The sequence below is a fragment of the Microcaecilia unicolor genome, chromosome 12, assembly GCF_901765095.1.
Source record: "Microcaecilia unicolor chromosome 12, aMicUni1.1, whole genome shotgun sequence".
NCBI classification, from domain to species: Eukaryota; Metazoa; Chordata; class Amphibia; order Gymnophiona; family Siphonopidae; genus Microcaecilia; species Microcaecilia unicolor.
The window spans coordinates 95,230,755-95,248,428 of record NC_044042.1 but is presented as its reverse complement, the minus strand read 5'-3'; the positions used below and the strand labels follow the sequence as shown (position 1 = coordinate 95,248,428).

The window sequence follows — 17,674 nt, the reverse complement described above, 5'->3', positions numbered from 1 at the left end:
GCGGCAGAGTTCTGGATGGACTGAAGGGGGAGTAGATGGCTACGTGGGAGGCTGGTCAGGAGTAGGTTGCAGTAGTCAAGGCGAGAGGTAATGAGAGAGTGGATGAGAGTTCGGGTGGTGTGCTCGGAGAGGAAGGGGCGAATTTTGCTGATGTTATAGAGGAAGAAGCGACAGGTCTTGGCTATCTGCTGGATGTGCGCAGAAAAGGAGAGGGAGGAGTCGAAGATAACACCGAGGTTGCGGGCAGATGAGACGGGGACGATGAGGGTGTTCTCAACTGAGATAGAGAGTGAAGGGAGAGGGGAAGTGGGTTTGGGTGGGAAGACAATAAGTTCAGTCTTAGACGTATTCAGTTTCAGGTGGCGGTTGGACATCCAGGCAGCAATGTCAGATAAGCAGGCCGAGACTTTGGATACATGACTATAAACACAAACATACACTTATTTATTCAATATCACAATTCCTCATGTAAGGGAGAAAGGGGTAGAAGAAACACTGTCAGGAACTCCAGGGAGAGAAAGGGAGGTACAAGAAGACTTAGAGGCATATTTTCAAAGCACTTTGGGAGGCTAAGTTCCTTAGGTTTCTATGGAACTTTGGGAGGCTAAGTGCTTTGAAAATGAGCCTGTTATTTTATTAGTACAGCTTAATAAGGCATGTTATATTTTGTTATAAAGGAAAGTGGAGGGATATGGGCCACTGCAGTAATTATTTTTCAGGCTACTGTGATATGTGTTTAGAGGCTGACCAGACTCAAGTCTGCTATAATGGTAAAGTTTAAGTTATGGGATAATGCAACTTCATTTAAACACGTCAGTGTTTTCAAGGTTTCCTTAAGTGTGCGCGTGGTTTATGTTGATGCAGGACAAACTTTTTACTTAGAAATCCGTTATCGAGTGGAGGAGTGGCCTAGTGGTTAGGGTGGTGGACTTTGGTTCTGGGGAACTGAGTTTGATTCTGGGCAAGTCACTTAACCCTCCATTGCCCCATGTGAGCCACATTGAGCCTGCCATGAGTGGGAAAGCGCAGGGTACAAATGTAACAAAAATAAAAAAAAAAGTTCACTCTAAGGCATTATTTAGGAGTTTACCAAGCACTACTCATACCTATATGCCTAGTTCCCCCCCTATGTTAACTCTGCCCCCCCCCTCCAGAAAAACCCCCCAAATGTCAGGTCTGGCTATGCCTGATATGAACTACATATGTATACTTGATCATGATTTGTCCTTATCATTTTCAGGGCACAGACCATAGAAATCTGCCCAGCATTGGCTTTGCTTCCCAATTACTGGTGTTGCCATCTAATCACCACTAAGCTTGTTTGATTCCATTCCTTTGTTCCTTTCTTTTTAAGATTATTCTGAAATCAAACAAGCCTGTTTCATGGGGGGGGGGGGGGGGGGTTCATATTGTTTCAAAACTAATTCTAATCCCTAGTTATTTTCCTTAAAAATGAGTAGTCTCCAAATACATGCACTTAAATTGTCTGCGAACCATGTATTTGATATTTGTGCAATTGGATGAGCAGAAGCTTTTAGAAATCCCATTTACATGTTCCATTTTATTCCTTCAATCTTAGCACACCCTCAAGAGCCACCTCTCAGTGCAGTTAAAAGTATGCACACTGCCTGATTTTATCCCCGTTTGAGGAGCCCAGTTTTCAGTCTGCCAGGCCAGTGTATTATCCTTTTCATGCACAGTTGGTGGCAATACTGATTTGTGGTAATGTAAGCGTTTAGTTAATAGTCTTATTTTATACGACAAGTAGACTGAGCAGAATGAGTGACTTGAGCTGAAAGCAGGTCCTGAGATCTGCTGGACTTTTTATTTTTCATAGTAATTCTTCCATGTATGGGGTATTCCTCTGGTAGCTGTCCCTTTGCACTTGGAAATTTGCTGACTTGCAGGCCAGCATTTTACTAGTTAGCAAGCTGCAAGTTTGTTCAGAAGATTAGATCCAAATGCCTTTGTAGTTAGAGTGTACGCAGGGATCATTCTACTAGGCCTGCAGACTGAAGGTCATGGTAAGGATGATGTTTGGCTCGCTTCATGAGGCAGTAAGATAATATGTTTGGTAAAATGCATAACTTTTCCCTTGGCACCAGATGTGTCACTTTAACTTTTCTTGTCCTTCGCAGGATGGATCTCGGCAGAAACAGAAGAAGACGGTGTCCTTCAGCACCATGCCCAATGACCGGAAATTCAACAGCACTGCAGCCTGCCTTGCCTTCATGATGGAAGGCTGCGAGATGAAGAAAGTGCGCTCCAACTCTCGGATGTATAATCGTTTTTTTCTTCTGGATCCTGACATGCGCTTTCTCAGGTGGGAGCCATCCAAAAAAGATTCAGAGAAAGCCAAACTGGAAATCAAATCAATTCGGGAAGTCAGGCTGGGAAAGAAGACCCCAATTCTGAGAAGCAATGGGCTTTCCGATCAGTTTCCAGATGAATGTGCTTTCTCAATCATTTATGGAGAAAATTATGAGTCCTTAGATCTCGTGGCCAGCACAGCAGATATTGTGAACTCTTGGGTGATGGGACTAAGGTACTTAGTCTCTTATGGAAAACACACACTTGATGTCCCGGACACAAACCAAACAAGTCTGAGGACATCCTGGGTCGTCTCACTTTTTGACATAGCAGACGTGGACAAGGAAGGGCAGATTCCTGTCTCCAGAGCTATTCAACTGATCAAAGGCTTAAATCCAGGCATGAAAACCTCAACAATTGAGCTCAAATTTAAAGAGATCCAAAAGGTCCATGAAAAATGTGGTGATATCACATGTGACATATTTGTAGAGACCTACCTTGAACTCTGCACTAGGCCTGAAATCTTTTTCCTCCTGGTACAGTTCTCTAGCAACAAAGAATACCTTGATGTGAAGGACCTCATGATCTTTGTAGAGGTTGAGCAAGGTATGGAAGGGGTAACTGAAGACATGGCTTTAGAAATTATTAATAAATATGAGCCTTCAAAGGAAGGACGGGAGAAAGGCTACCTCACGATTGATGGTTTTACACACTACCTCCTTTCTCCTGATTGTTACATATTCGACCCTCAGCATAAGAAAGTCTGCCAGGATATGACCCATCCCTTATCACATTATTATATTAATTCTGCTCACAATGCTTGCCTACTAGAGGATACTTTTTGGGGGACTTCTGATATAAGTGGATACATCCATGCGCTGAAGATGGGGTGTCGGAGTATTGAACTTGTAGTATGGGATGGCCCTGATAATGAACCATTGATATACATTGGCCATTCTGTGACATCCCAGGTAGCCTTTCGAAGTGTTGTTAGTGTAATAAATCAGTACGCTTTTGAAGCATCTGAATATCCATTGATCCTTTGTCTGGTGGTGCACTGCTCTGTGAAACAGCAAAAATTGATGGCGCAATGCTTGAGAAAAATTCTTGGGGATAAGCTCTTTACAGAGCCTCCAAATCCAGATGAAACATACCTTCCATCCCCAGAAAAACTCAAAGGGAAAATTCTTATTAAAGGGAAAAGGTTGCCTCCAGACTGTGCAGATTCTGAAGGAGATGTGACAGATGAAGATGAAGGTTTGGAGATGTCCAGAAGGCTTGATGAAGAAAACGAGCAGCATATTGGGGGCTTGCAGAGGAAGCTAAGACTTTGCAAGGAATTGTCAGCCCTTGTAAGTATTTGTCAGTCTGTGCAATTTCAAGACTTTGAAACGTCCAAAAGAGGACAGAAATACTGGGAAATATGTTCATTTAATGAAGTGATAGCTAGTAGATTTGCAAATGAGTACCCAGAAGACTTTGTGAGTTACAATAAAAGGTTCCTGTCGAGGATTTACCCAAGCTCTATGAGAATTGATGCCAGCAATATGAACCCTCAGGACTTCTGGAAATGTGGCAGTCAGATAGTGGCAATGAATTACCAGACTCCTGGGTTAATGATGGACTTGAACACTGGTTGGTTTCGTCAGAATGGAAACTGTGGATATGTCCTTCGACCCTCCATCATGAGAGAAGAAGTCTCCTATTTTAGTGCAAATGCAAAAGATTCATTGCCAGGTGTCTCAGCTCAGCTTCTTCACATAAAGGTCATTAGTGGTCAAAATCTACCAAAACCAAAAGGTTCAGGTGCCAAAGGGGATGTGGTAGAACCATATGTGTACATAGAGATCCATGGAATACCTGCTGACTGTGCAGAGCAGAGGACTAAGACTGTCACTCAGAATGGGGACAACCCAATATTTGATGAAAACTTTGAGTTCCAGATCAACTTACCTGAACTTGCTGTCTTGCGTTTTGTAGTACTGGATGATGACTATATCGGGGATGAGTTCATTGCTCAGTATACCATCCCCTATGAATGCCTGCAGCCTGGCTACAGACATGTACCTTTGCAGTCCCTCACTGGGGAGTTTCTGCAGAACACAACTCTGTTTGTCCATATAGCCATCACCAACCGCCGAGGAGGTGGGAAAGCCCATAAACGAGGACTTTCTGTTCGGAAAGGGAAGAAGGTGCGGGAGTACACGTACACCAAGACCACCGGGATGAAAGCTATCGATGAAGTCTTTAGGACAGCATCCCAGCCTCTGCGGGAAGCTACTGACCTTCGAGAAAATGTACAGGTATTAATTAATCAGCTCTGTCATATGTAGAGAGATTGCAACACTAGCTCATTCTAGTCTGTTGTTATGGTTGGATGACTGCTAAGCTGTTCTTTTATTAGTCTTAACAACTGGTGCATTTTAGTTTGATGTTATTAATATTCTGTCCATGCATTATAGAGAAGAGAATAGAGAAAAGTCAAGAGCATTTAGCTTAACAAAAGGAAAGGAAGTCTCAGAGCGAAGAGTTGACATTTAAATTCTGCCTCATGCAGCTGACGTTTAAGAAAAAAAAATAATCTTACAAAACATTAGGGGATTATGTTCAGCGGCAATTTAGGCCCTGCAGAGGTGGTCTCTAACACCATGAAGATAATTCTGTAGCGTCATTCCTGCACATATGCTACACCTACATAAATGGTACCACGCTTTGGGATTAATTCTACAAAGTATGGCAAAATTTAGGTGCCGAAATACAGCACACTGTGCATGAATTCTACAACCCTTTAGAAAAATGCTGAAAGCTCATCTCTTTAAGCAAGCCTACTCTAATGGCCCAACCTAATTTTGTTAACCTCCACTCCCAATTCTGTTCTGACACTGATACTGACCTCATCATTGGCTTTACTTACCCCACCTCCCCATTCTCCCTCTACTCATCCCAACTTTTCTTCTCCATCTCTCCTTTACTATATCCCTCCTTACCCCATTTCCCCAAGCTATACTATCCTATCCTGTTTACTCTCCCTTATCCTAATCATTCATTATCAAGCTTCAACTTTATTATGTTTCATTACAGTTTGAAATTTTTTCTCTCCTTATTAGACTCTGTATTTCAAATTACTATGTAAGCCGCATTGAACCTGCAATGTGTGGGAAAGCGTGGGGTAGAAATGTAATAAATAAATAAATAAACAGAATCTGGGTGCCCGGATTCTCATACAATACTAGTAAAAAAAAAAGGCCCGTTTCTGACACGAATGAAACGGGCGCTAGCAAGGTTTTCCTCGGAGTGTGTATGTTTGAGAGAGTGTGTGTGAGAGTGACTGTGAGAGAGAGAGTGAATGAATGTGCGAGTGTGTGTGTGTGACAGAGAGAGAGAGTGAGACTGGGTGCGAGTGTGTCTGTGAGAGAGAGAGTGTGTGTGTGAGCATGAGAGTGTGTGCCAGGGACCCCCCTCCCAGTTCCAGGATCCCCCCTCCCTCCCGGCCTCTGAGTTCCAGGGTAGTCGTCCCCTCCCTCCCTCCCTCCGAGTTCCAGGGTTGTTGTCCCCTCCCTCCCTCCGAGTTCCAGGGTTGTTGTCCCCCTCACTCCCTCCGAGTTCCAGGGTCGTCCCCTCCCTGCCTCCCTCCCTCCGAGTTTCAGGGTCCCCTCCCTCCCCTGCATTGTGCTCTCTCTCCTGCATTCATCCATATGCAGGCAACGTCCTCTGTGCCCTGCCCCCTCCATCCATCCATCCATGTGCAGCATCTCTCCCCTACCCCCCCCCCCACCTCCCTCCGAGTTCCAGTGTCCCCCTCCCTCCCATTTACAGGGTCCCCCCTCCCTCTGTCCCTCCGTCCCTCTGTCCCTCCATCCCTCCCTCTCAGTTCCAGGGTCCCATGGAACTGGGAGGGAGGGGGGACGGAGAACGTTGGAGGAGTGACATCAGCAGGTGGTTACAATCCCAGTGACACACATTGGAACGTTGGAGGAGTGATGTCAGCAGGTGGTTACGATCCCATTGAGACACATTGGAATGTTGGAGGAGCAAATTATTATATTAGACTAGCGTAAGTTGGCATTTCTGCACTAATTATTATTATTATTACATTTGTACCCCGCGCTTTTCCACATAATGCAGGCTCAATGCGGCTTACATAGTAATACAAAGTTAATAGAATTTTAATAAAACAGTAGTAAAACAATGTAAAGTTAGGCTTAATAGTGTATGATAAGTTGAGCTAGATAATATATGACTAGGATAAAAGAGGGTAGACAGGATAGGATAGTGTAATTTGGGAGAAAGGGTAAGGAGGAATAAAATTAAGGAGAGATGGAAAGAGAAGGATGGGAGGTTGATATTTAAGTCAGAACAGAATTGGGGGTGGAAGTTGGCGAGATTAGGTTGGGGCATTTGGGTAGGCTTGCTTAAAGAGATGAGCTTTCAGCATTTTTCTAAAGGGCAAGAAGTCGTTTATTAATCGGATTGGTCTGGGTATAGCGTTCCAAAGCTGGCTGCCCAAAAAGGAGAAACTGGATGCGTAGTAGGTCTTGTACTTAATTCCTCTACAATTGGGAAGGTGTAGGTTAAGATAAGTTCGTGAAGAAATAGATCTGTTTCTAGCAGGGAGGTCGATCAATTCATTCATGTAGCCAGGGGATTCGCTGTGGATGATCTTGTGGGTCATTGTGTTAATCTTAAAGTTTATTCTTTCTTTGATGGGGAGCCAGTGAAGCTTTGCTCGAAGAGGTGATGCACTTTCAAATTTCGGTACCACTACTTACACCATGTTAATGGCACCTGTAAATGCAGGCGTCTAAATGTAGCAACTTCAGCAAATGTTTGACCTACCCAGGCCCCATCCATGCGCCTTCCGCTATTCATTTCCCCCTATACGCTCATATAATACTGCTGACCAAGTGCCTGGCACTTATGCACATGAATGTTACATTCAGATATGTAAGTGTGAGTATTGTACAATCTGGGTGCACAGATGGTGCTTACTTACATTAGGCTATAGAATTAGGGAGTTTGAAGGTGTGTAATCAAATAAATATCCTCTTAAAGAATACTGACTGTGTAAAAGTGCCAGAGGGCACGCATGTGGGCAGAATTTGGGTGGCAAATGGGTGGTAAAGAGTAGTTACTTACCTGTAACAGGTGTTCTCCGAAGACAGCAGGCTGCATATTCTCACAAGTGGGTGACGTCACGTCAGCCCCGGAGGATTTCAAAGCAAAATCTAAAAATCTGTTTTACGGCGTTCCGTCGCGCGAGCAATCGCACTGCGCATGTGCGCACACATCTTCCCGCTCGCTGTGCGGACACGCCCCTCAGTTAAATCCAAAAGATGGAGACAACTCCAAAAGGGGAGGTGGGAGGGTTTGTGAGAATATGCAGCCTGCTGTCTTCGGAGAACACCTGTTACAGGTAAGTAACTACTCTTTCTCCGAAGACAAGCAGGCTGATATTCTCACAAGTGGAGTATCCCTAGCTACCAGGCTTACACAACACAACAAACAGTGGTCAATTGAGTCTCGCAACGGCGAGGCCAGAATAAAAATTGACCTGAAAAGAAGAAACATCTAAATGAGTGTAGCCTGGAACAGAACAAAAATGGGCCTAGGAGGGTTGGAGTTGGATTCTAAACCCCAAATAAGTTCTGCAGCCCCGACTGCCCAAACCGACTGTCGCGTCGGCTATCCTGCTGAAGGCAGTAGTGAAATGTGAATGTGTGGACTGATGACCACACCGCAGCCTTGCAGATCTCTTCAATAGTGACTGATCTTAGATGAGCCACCAACTCAGCCATGGCTCTAATTTTGTGAGCCGTGACATGGCCCTCTAGAGTCAGTCCAGCTTGGACAAAAACGAAGGAGATGCAATCTGCTAGCCAAGAAGAAATGGTGCGGTTTCCGACAGCAACTGGCATTAAAAGAAATAAACAACTGGGCGGACTGTCTGAGGGAGCTCGTCCGCTCCACGTAAAAAGTGCGCAGCTTGCTTTCGCCAGGACTTGTAAGATGAGGGAGAAAGAATGTTGGCAAGACAATTGACTGGATCAGATGGTACTCTGATACCAGCACCAGTAAGAACTTTGTCTGCATGCGGAGAACTACTCTGTTAAGATGAGAAGTAAGGTAAGGCGCTTGATCTACTAGAGTCTGAAGCTCACCGACCTTACGAGTTGAAGGAACAGCCACCAAGGAAAACGACCTTCCAGGTCCAATACTTCAGATGGCAGGAATCCAGTGGCCCGAATTGAGCTTGCAGCAGCTGGATGAAAACGACATTGAGACCCCAAGATACTGGATAAGGAGTGATAGGGGCTTTGACCGAAGCATAAGAGCCAACTTTCAAAATTATTGGGGGTGCTAAGCCCAACAGAAATAACCCCCCCCCCTAGACACATACAAGGAATTCTCTCAATATTGGGGGAGAAGTAAACCTCTCATGAAGTGGACAGCTAAAGGCTAACCTTCTACACGTTGATGATAAGCTCTTATTGCACGAAGATGAACACTGACAGAGTTGGTCTTGAGACCAGACTCAGACAGGTGTAGAAAGAACTCAAGCAAGGTCTGTATAAGACAAAAGGCAGGATCTAGGGCCTTGCTGTCACACCAGACGGCAAACCTCTTCCATGAAAAAGAATAACACCTCTTTGTGGAATCTTTTCTGGAAGCAAGCAAGACTCGGGAGACACTCTCTGGAAGACTCAACGAAACCCACACTCTCAACATCCAGACCGTGTGAGCCAGAGATTGGAGGTTGGGATGTAGAAGTGCCCCCTCGTTCTGCGTAATGAGAGCTGGAAAACATTCCAACTCCAGAAGAAGAGGGAACCATATCTGACGCGGCTAGAAGGGATCGATCAGAATCATGGCTCCACAATCTTGCTTGAGAATCAGCAAAGTCTTTTCCACCAGAGGTATGGGAGGATACGCATACAGAAAGCCTGTCCCCCATTGAAGGAGAAAGGCATCCGATGCTAGCCTGCCGTGAACCTGCAGCCTGGAACAGAACTGAGGGACTTTGTGATTGGACTAAGTAGCAAAAAGATCCACTGAGGGGGTATCTCACTTCCGGAAGATCTCTCGAGCTACAGCCATGCTCAACAACCATGACTGTAACATTATCCTGCTCAGCCTGTCGGCCAGACTGCTGTTTACGCCAACTAGATAAGTGGCTTGGAGAAAACATGCCGCGTTGGCGGGCCCAACGCTACATCTGCATGGCATCCTGACTCAGAGGGCAAGATCCAGTACTCCTTTGTTATCGAGTACATCACAACCCGATTGTTTGGTTGAATTAAAATAATTTGGTTGGATAGCCAGGAGGGATGCAACCTTCGTCAGCAGCTTTTGTGACTGAGGAAGTTGGACAGGACGCCTCAGAATCAAAATGGAGAGAATTGACCACCTCTGAAGGGAATTCCGAAAACTGGTGAACAGTTGGGTCACATCCTCTAGATACCCTGAACTTGATACCACTGGGAAGCTAGGATGCACTGAGCGGATGTCATGTGTAAAAGTGCTACGGGAGTTACGTGAACTGTGGAAGCCATGTGCCTAGAAGTCTCAATATTTACTGTGCTGTAATCTGTTGAGACGGGCAATCATCGTGTTAAGTGAACACATGCACTCCCAGTCCATGAAGATACGCTGCAACAACAGCCAGGCACTAGGAAAAACATACTCTGGACGCAAACTGGGTATAAGTATCCTGTAAGTCCAGAGAGCATAACCAATTGCTTTCCTGAAGTATGGGAAGAAGGATGTCCAGGGAAAGCATCCTGAACCAAATATCTGTTTAGGCCCCTTATGTCTATGATGGGACGCAACCCACAAGGAAGCACCTGGAATAGAATCTCAACCCTTCTTGCCCTGGTGGAACGGGCTCGACTGCATTGGCGCTGAGAAAGGCAGAGAGTTCCTCTGCAAGTATCCACTTGTGATGGAAGCTAAAGGATTAAGCTCCCAATGAGCAATGTGGAGGATTTGATTCCAGATTGAGAATGTATCCTAACCGGACTATTTGAAAAACCCACCGGTTGGAGGTTACAAGAAGTCACCTTTGGTGGAGAAAATTTAAACTTCCCCCCGACAGGCAGATTGGCCGGTACGGACATTTTTTTATTTTTTTTTAATGGTGGCTATGCTGAATTGGAGCCAGTCAAAAACCCCTCCCTGGTTTTTGCCGAATAGCTGCAGGGGCCTGATTAGGTGCACGCCGTTGACTAGAACGAGCGTGCTGTGGCATAGCCTGAACTGGCTGTCGAGAAGTAGGAGTATACGTACGATCCCTTAAGGCACAAGGAAAACTACTCTTCTCTTTAAAGAACTTCCGAGATGAGGAAGTGTATGCACAGAATATCTACAATTTTCTGCTGAGTCCCCTCCTCCAGGTGAGAGGCACACAGTCATGAGAGTCTGCGCATCACTATACCCAGAGCAGAAATCTAGATGTTACATTACAAGTGTCGAAAATGTCCCTGGACAGGAACCTGCGACACACCGTGTGCTACCTGACCACCTGGTGAAAAGGTTTAGCCTACTCCGGTGGGAATGCTCGTAAAGATCTGGCAGGACTTGATTTTGGACGCGATCATGCCAGCCTGGTACGCCATTCTCCCAAAAGAGGCTAAGGATGTATGCTCTGGCCCCGGGGGCGCCGAAGCAAGTTCTTAGAACTCCTATCTGTTCTGAGAGCAGAATCCACCACCGCAGAATCATGAGGTAACTGAGGCCTAATGAAACTGTGTTCCCCGTGGATCCGATAGAGGGATTCAGTCTTCTTGTATCATGTGGCAGAAGACTTAGGTGACGATGGATAGTCCAGGACCTCGAGCATCTGGGGCCTTGGGCTGATTCACAATCTCCACTGTAATGTGTCGAGACAGATAGAAGATCTAGAGAATTCTCAGCAGAGAAAACCCCATGACCTTCATGTTCATCAGATGAGCCATCATTGAATTGAGCTAACTACTCAAACAGAGCAGCTCAGATCCAAACCCGTCCGACATGGAGGCGCGGTAACCTCTACGACGGGGTCGAGAAGTTGACTCTCCAGACGACTCCAGTGAAGGAGAATCGACCCAGTAGGCTGCGAACACCAATACCGGAGGCAGCATCGGTGAAGGAGATCTAATCCCAGGTGAAAAGCTAGATGCCGCAGGAGGCGCTAGCACCAATGGCATCTGATGGTACCCATGGTACTGAAGCCGAGGGCAGAATCTGGAAATGCTGGGGAATCAAAACCAGACTGCCAGATGACTTGCGTGTCCATAACAGAGATGGGACCGATGGTACCGATAATACCCATGGCACCGACGGTACCGATGGTACACATGGTACCCATGATACCTGGTACCAATGGTACCCATAGTACTGATGGTACCTGGTACCGATGATAGTCATGACATCTGGTACCGATGGTACCCATGATACCCGGTACCGATGGTACTGATGGTACACATGGTACCGATGGTACCCATGATACCCGGTACCGATGGTGCCCATGATACAATGGTACCCATGGTACTGATGGTACCTGGTACCGATGATAGTGATACCTGGTACTGATGGTATCCATGGTACCGATGGTACTCATGATACCCGGTACCGATGGTGCCCATGATACCTGGCACCGATGATACCTGTACCGATGGTACCAATGACCCTGGTACCGATGGTACCCATGACATCTGGTACCGATGGTACCCATAATACCCGGTACCGATGGCACCGACGGTACCGATGGCACACATGGTACCGATGGTACCCATGATACCCGGTACCGATGGTGCCCATAATACAATGGTACCCATGGTACTGATGGTACCTGGTACCGATGATAGTGATACCTGTACCCATGGTACCCATGATACCCGTACCCATGGTACCCATGATACCCCGGGACCGAGGGTGCCCATGATACCTGTACCGTGGTACCCATGGTACCGATGACACCTGGTACCGATGGTACCCATGACATCTGGTACCGATGGTACCGACGTCCGATGCCAGGATACCTCCATAACGAGGGAGCAACGCTCTGCGGCACTGGGACTGATGTCTGATGCCGGATACCCCTCCATAACAGAGGGAGCAAAGCTCTGGGCACCGATGGTACCGACGCCGCTGATGCGCCCGAATGACCTGCCAAGCAGGAGGCGCCGAGGCAGGTGGAGACCCACTCGAGTGCATCACTGTACCCAGCGTGCATCGGTCCTCTATCAGACTCTAAAATTAATCTCCTTTGGGCATCCCTGCAAGTAGCATACTCTCGTCTTTGAGACACTACTTGCACTTCTCAGGGAGATGATCCGGCCCAAGACACATCCGCCGATGCGCGCCGAATGACCTACAAGCAGGAGGCGCCAAGGCGTGTGGAGACTCACTCGATGCATCCGGTTGCAGCGGGTACAAGGCTTAAAGACAGTGGTGTGCTGGAACAGGCTCTCACAGCTCTCGAGAGCCATTTGTTAAGTTTTAAAGAATTTTGGGACTTTAACAAATGGATCCTAAAATGTGGGCTTGTTTTACTTTGCTGGCGAGAGAGAGCCCACAGATAACAATTTACCAGCACACTCTTGTTTAATAAGAAAAAAGAAACTTATAAAGAAAAACTTATAAGTTTTGATTCTCATTTCAGGCACAGCCCCTTGTGACTCTGGCAATTACTTAACCTTTCCTTGCCCCAGGTACAAAAAGTACCTGTATATGTAAGCCACAATGAGCCTGCCATGAGAAAGTACAAATGAAAAAATAAAGAACACCCAAAAGGGTAAAATAAAAAAGAGATTTAACTCCGAGGACCTGAAGAAAACACGAAGCACTAACGAACTCCGTATCTCCTCAGACGCGGAAAAAGAAGAACTGAGGGGCGTGTCCGCACAGCGAGCGGGAAGATGTGTGCGTACATGCGCAGTGCGATCGCTTGCGCAACGGAACGCCGTAAAAGAGATTTTTAGATTTTGCTTTGAAATCCTCCGGGGCCGACGTGACATCACCCACTTGTGAGAATATCAGCCTGCTTGTCTTCGGAGAAGTACAAATATACTCAGAGATTATAAAATGCTATAATTTTACATGTGTGAGACCCCCAGGCAAAGTTTCTGAGGTGGCCCTGGGAATAACTCAGTCAGACAAGGTATATAAAGGTGAAAGTAAATGTTTTTATTCACCTGAGCCCTGGACCTGTTACTTCACAGGCCAGGAATCTCAGATACAACAATTTCTCTGGGTTAGTAACAGTTTTGAGTAGGCCTCAGGCTAGCAGGCCAAGCAGTCTGTGGCAGGTGGGGCTGCCCCGTCCCAAACACAGCCTGTGAACTCTTAGGTCTGACGCCAGGGTTGAAAGTCTTAACAAGAAACAAAGTTGGCTTACCTCAGCTAGGTCACAGCAACTAAATGTATTCAGTAAAGGCATAGACTTGGCTTCAGTTCTTTCATGCCTGGGCCGGCCCTTAACCTCAGCCTGGCCCTGTCTTTTAAACTACCAAGTATTGACTCCGCCCCTCCTGTCTCACTTCCTCCTGGGGCGGGATCAGTGCTCTTAAGTTGGCCCTGGCTAGTTAGAGAGGAAAATGTTTCTTAAGTGTTCTATAAACCCCCTCACAACATGCAAACTTACAAAATATAGGTGCGGCCACATTAGGTGACTTACGCAAGTATTTTATAAAGAAAAGTAGACACCTACTTTCTTTTTAAAATAGCATCTATCATGGTGTCTACCTGTGGTGCCCTGAGTGACCCTCAAAATATTAGGGAACTGGCACATCTCTTATAATACATTACAAGAAACTACTACTACTACTACTTAACATTTCTAGAGCGCTACTAGGGTTACGCAGCGCTGTACAATTTAACAAAGAGAGACAGTCCCTGCTCAAAGAGCTTACAATCTAATAGACAAGTGAACGGTCGGTCCGATAGGGGCAGTCAAATTGGGGCAGTCTGGATTCACTGAACGGTAAGGGTTAGGTGCCGAAACGCAGCATTGAAGAGGTGGGCTTTAAGCAAAGACTTGAAGATGGGCAGGGAGGGGGCTTGGCGTAAGGGTTCAGGAAGGTTGTTCCAAGCATAGGGTGAGGCGAGGCAGAATGAGCGGAGCCTGGAGTTGGCGGTGGTGGAGAAGGGTACTGAGAGGAGGGATTTATCCTGTGAACGGAGGTTACGGGCGGGAACGTAAGGGGAGATGAGGGTAGAGAGGTAGTGAGGGGCAGCAGACTGAGTGCATTTGTAGGTAAGAAGGAGAAGCTTGAATTGAATGCGGTATCTGATCGGAAGCCAGTGAAGTGACCTGAGGAGAGGGGTGATATGAGTATATCGGTTCTGGCGGAATATGAGACGTGCAGCAGAGTTCTGACAGACTGAAGGGGGGATAGATGGCTAAGTGGGAGGCCGGTGAGGAGTAAGTTGCAGTAGTCCAGGCGAGAGGTAATGAGAGCGTGGACGAGAGTTCGGGTGGTGTGTTCAGAGAGGAAAGGGCGAATTTGCTGATGTTAAAGAGGAAGAAGCGACAGGTCTTGGCTATCTGCTGGATATGCGCAGAGAAGGAAAGAGAGGAGTCAAAGATGACTCCGAGGTTGCGGGCAGATGAGACGGGGAGGATGAGGGTGTTATCAACTGAGATAGAAAGTGGAGGAAGAGGAGAAGTGGGTTTTGGTGGAAAGACGATAGCTCGGTCTTGGACATGTTCAGTTTCAGGTGGCGGTTGGACATCCAGGCAGCAATGTCGGATAAGCAGGCCGATACCTTTGCCTGGGTCTCCGCGGTGATGTCTGGTGTGGAGAGATACAGTTGGGTGTCATCAGCATAGAGATGATACTGGAAACCATGAGATGAGATCAGGGAGCCCAGGGAAGAGGTGTAGATTGAGAAGAGAAGGGGTCCAAGGACCGATCCCTGGGGAACACCAACAGATAAGGGGATGGGGGTGGATTGACAACTTGATTTTGGTTTTGCTTTGGTTTGGTTTTTTGCAGTTTCTGTCTGTGGAGCTCTTAGTATGTCAGAAGTCTACTATGTAGAAGAAAGTAACATACATACATAGTAACATAGTAAACGATGGCAGATAAAGACCTGTACGGTCCATCCAGTCTGCCCAGCAAGTCTGCCAGTACTGTTCTTGTACTAAGTTCTGAAGCTAATGTACTGGATTATTTCATCAGATCTGTTTTTATCACTTATGTTTCTCTTCTTCTAGGGTGTAGCCCTGTTATACATAGTGTGTGTGGGGGGGGGGGGCTGTATTTCAGAGGCTTTTTGCAAGACTCACAAGGGTTTTGCCTTTAATTTTAACTGAAAGTCGCAATATTTTCAGCAGATACGAGGCCTGCAGTTGCATTACATTTATCTTTTACCCTTAACCTTCAAAATGAATTGCACATGAAGCTGTACATTGAACAGGACTCCTGTGATCCTCCAGTCTGCAGAGATTCACTTCCAAGGAGCTCCATAAACCTTTTAGTATCCTCGTTCACCAATGCCTCACAGCAGAGCAAGTCCTTGTGGCTGCCTGGAGGGCACACTCACTCTGATGAAAGAAAGCCCAGGAGTCCTGGCTTGGTAAAACATTGAGGCTTCTTATTTGTTTTCTGTTAAGTCGGGACTTTTGGGGGTATCTACAGCTTTCATCTGATGTAGCAGCCCTGTAGCTGGTGAGAGCACAGGGGAAATGTTTCATTTGCACAGTGACCTGAGGACAGGGTAAGGCTAGACTGTGTTAGAGCTGATAGATGAGATGAGGGAACTTTGCAAAAGGAAAGCAATAGGTTCCTGCTGTTTGTTGCCCTCAATGGGCTCCTTGAGCTCTAACAGAGCGTGTGGATCGCAGGCAAACAACGAACATGAGAAATACTAGGGGATAGATATTTATCTGGCAGTGGTGAGTGTTCTTTTTAGCTGCCTGTGGTGTTATTCCGGGATAGTCAATGCCAGGTCATGTCCCAGCACTGGCATTGACTACCTGGGGGTTTATGCGGCTGGCTGTCTTTTAAACAGTTAAGTGCAGCACTTAACTGCAGAAGTGACTTTGCATAAAAATAGGGCTGACTTTTATTCTGTCCAGTATGGCTGCTTAACTTAGGCAGTTAAGTGCTGAATATCTGTATGTAACTGCATAAGTGCTGACTCTGCCCCAGACCACCTGCAAAATTGCCGGCTTTCACTTATGAGGTCAATTTAAGGCAATTTAAGTGGCCAGGAGCCATTTCTGGCTGGTTAAATCACTTTGAATATCTTGATTTTCAGGCAGCACATTGAAAACAGTTCCACCACTCTGCCTCTGTACAGCATGCCCTGTTGCTCCTGTATTATAACTCCGAACCACAGATCTGCTAGTGCACCTCACTCCTGCCTTGCAGCACTCCCTGCTTTTCCAGTACTGACCCCCCCCCCCCCCCCCCACACACACACACACACACACAATTAAATGTATAAAAGGATGGAGTCCCCACGTAACCAACAGCAAGGTGGAAAAAGTGAGGCAAAAGATCAAAGACAATCCCAAATCAATAGTAACCAGTCTTTAATAAATAAATACCATATTCATCAATCAAGGTCTGGCACAATAATAAAAGGACTCAACATGGCCGTGTCCTAGCAAACAGTGCCTGCGTCAGGAATCACAAAGTTCTCTGCTACATGTGTCACTGAGAGAAAATATTGATGAATAATTTGAAACAGCCGTGTTGATGAATAATTTGAAACATCTTGCTTCTCATGGTTTGTCTGGTACTCTCGCCTGCTTTTCTTCCTTCTTAGCTGATCATTCCTACCAGGTCATTACCTCTTCATCCTCATCTGCCCTATGCTCACTGGACTGTGGGGTTCCTCATGGGTCTATTCTTCTGTTCGATCTCTTCCTCAGTCCTCTGGCAACTCTCATTCAGCGCACTGGCGTTTCTTTTCACTTCTATGCAGATGATATTCTTTTCCCCACAAATCCATTTGCCCCTTCTATTGGCTCAGTGAACACAGACTAGTTCTCAATAGAGAAAAAATGGTCACCTGCTGGTTTACCTGTGGTCTCTTCACCCCTGCGTTACCTTTACATTTCTTTGTAGCACTATCATACTAGTTGATTCTTTACACTAACTGAGCATCACCCTTGACTCACAGCTTACTTTTTCTCAGATTTCTGGCCTATGCAAAACTGGTTTCCATATTCTTCATCAGTTCCATTCAGTTAGAAGGTATTTTGATCAAGACACCTTCCACTCCCTCATCCTCTCCTTACTCATCACTAGAATAGCCTATCTGGGTTGTTCTTGGTCTAATCTCAAGAAACTACAATCTGTCCAAAACTGCTATTAAACTGTTGAGTCACGCCCAGAAATACAATCATGTTTCCTCTCTATTTATCAAGTATCAC

The 17,674-nt window shown here is 46.1% G+C and overlaps 1 protein-coding gene across 1 annotated transcript in view; it reads left to right on the top strand.

Annotated features, from left to right (window-relative positions):
• LOC115481760 (inactive phospholipase C-like protein 2) overlaps positions 1 to 17,674 on the top strand; it is a 276,135-nt gene that overhangs the window by 179,132 nt on the left and 79,329 nt on the right. The window contains exon 2 of the mRNA XM_030221138.1: positions 2,139 to 4,613. Coding sequence (XP_030076998.1) covers positions 2,139 to 4,613 — 2,475 coding nt within the window. The remainder of the gene's footprint in view (positions 1 to 2,138; positions 4,614 to 17,674) is intronic.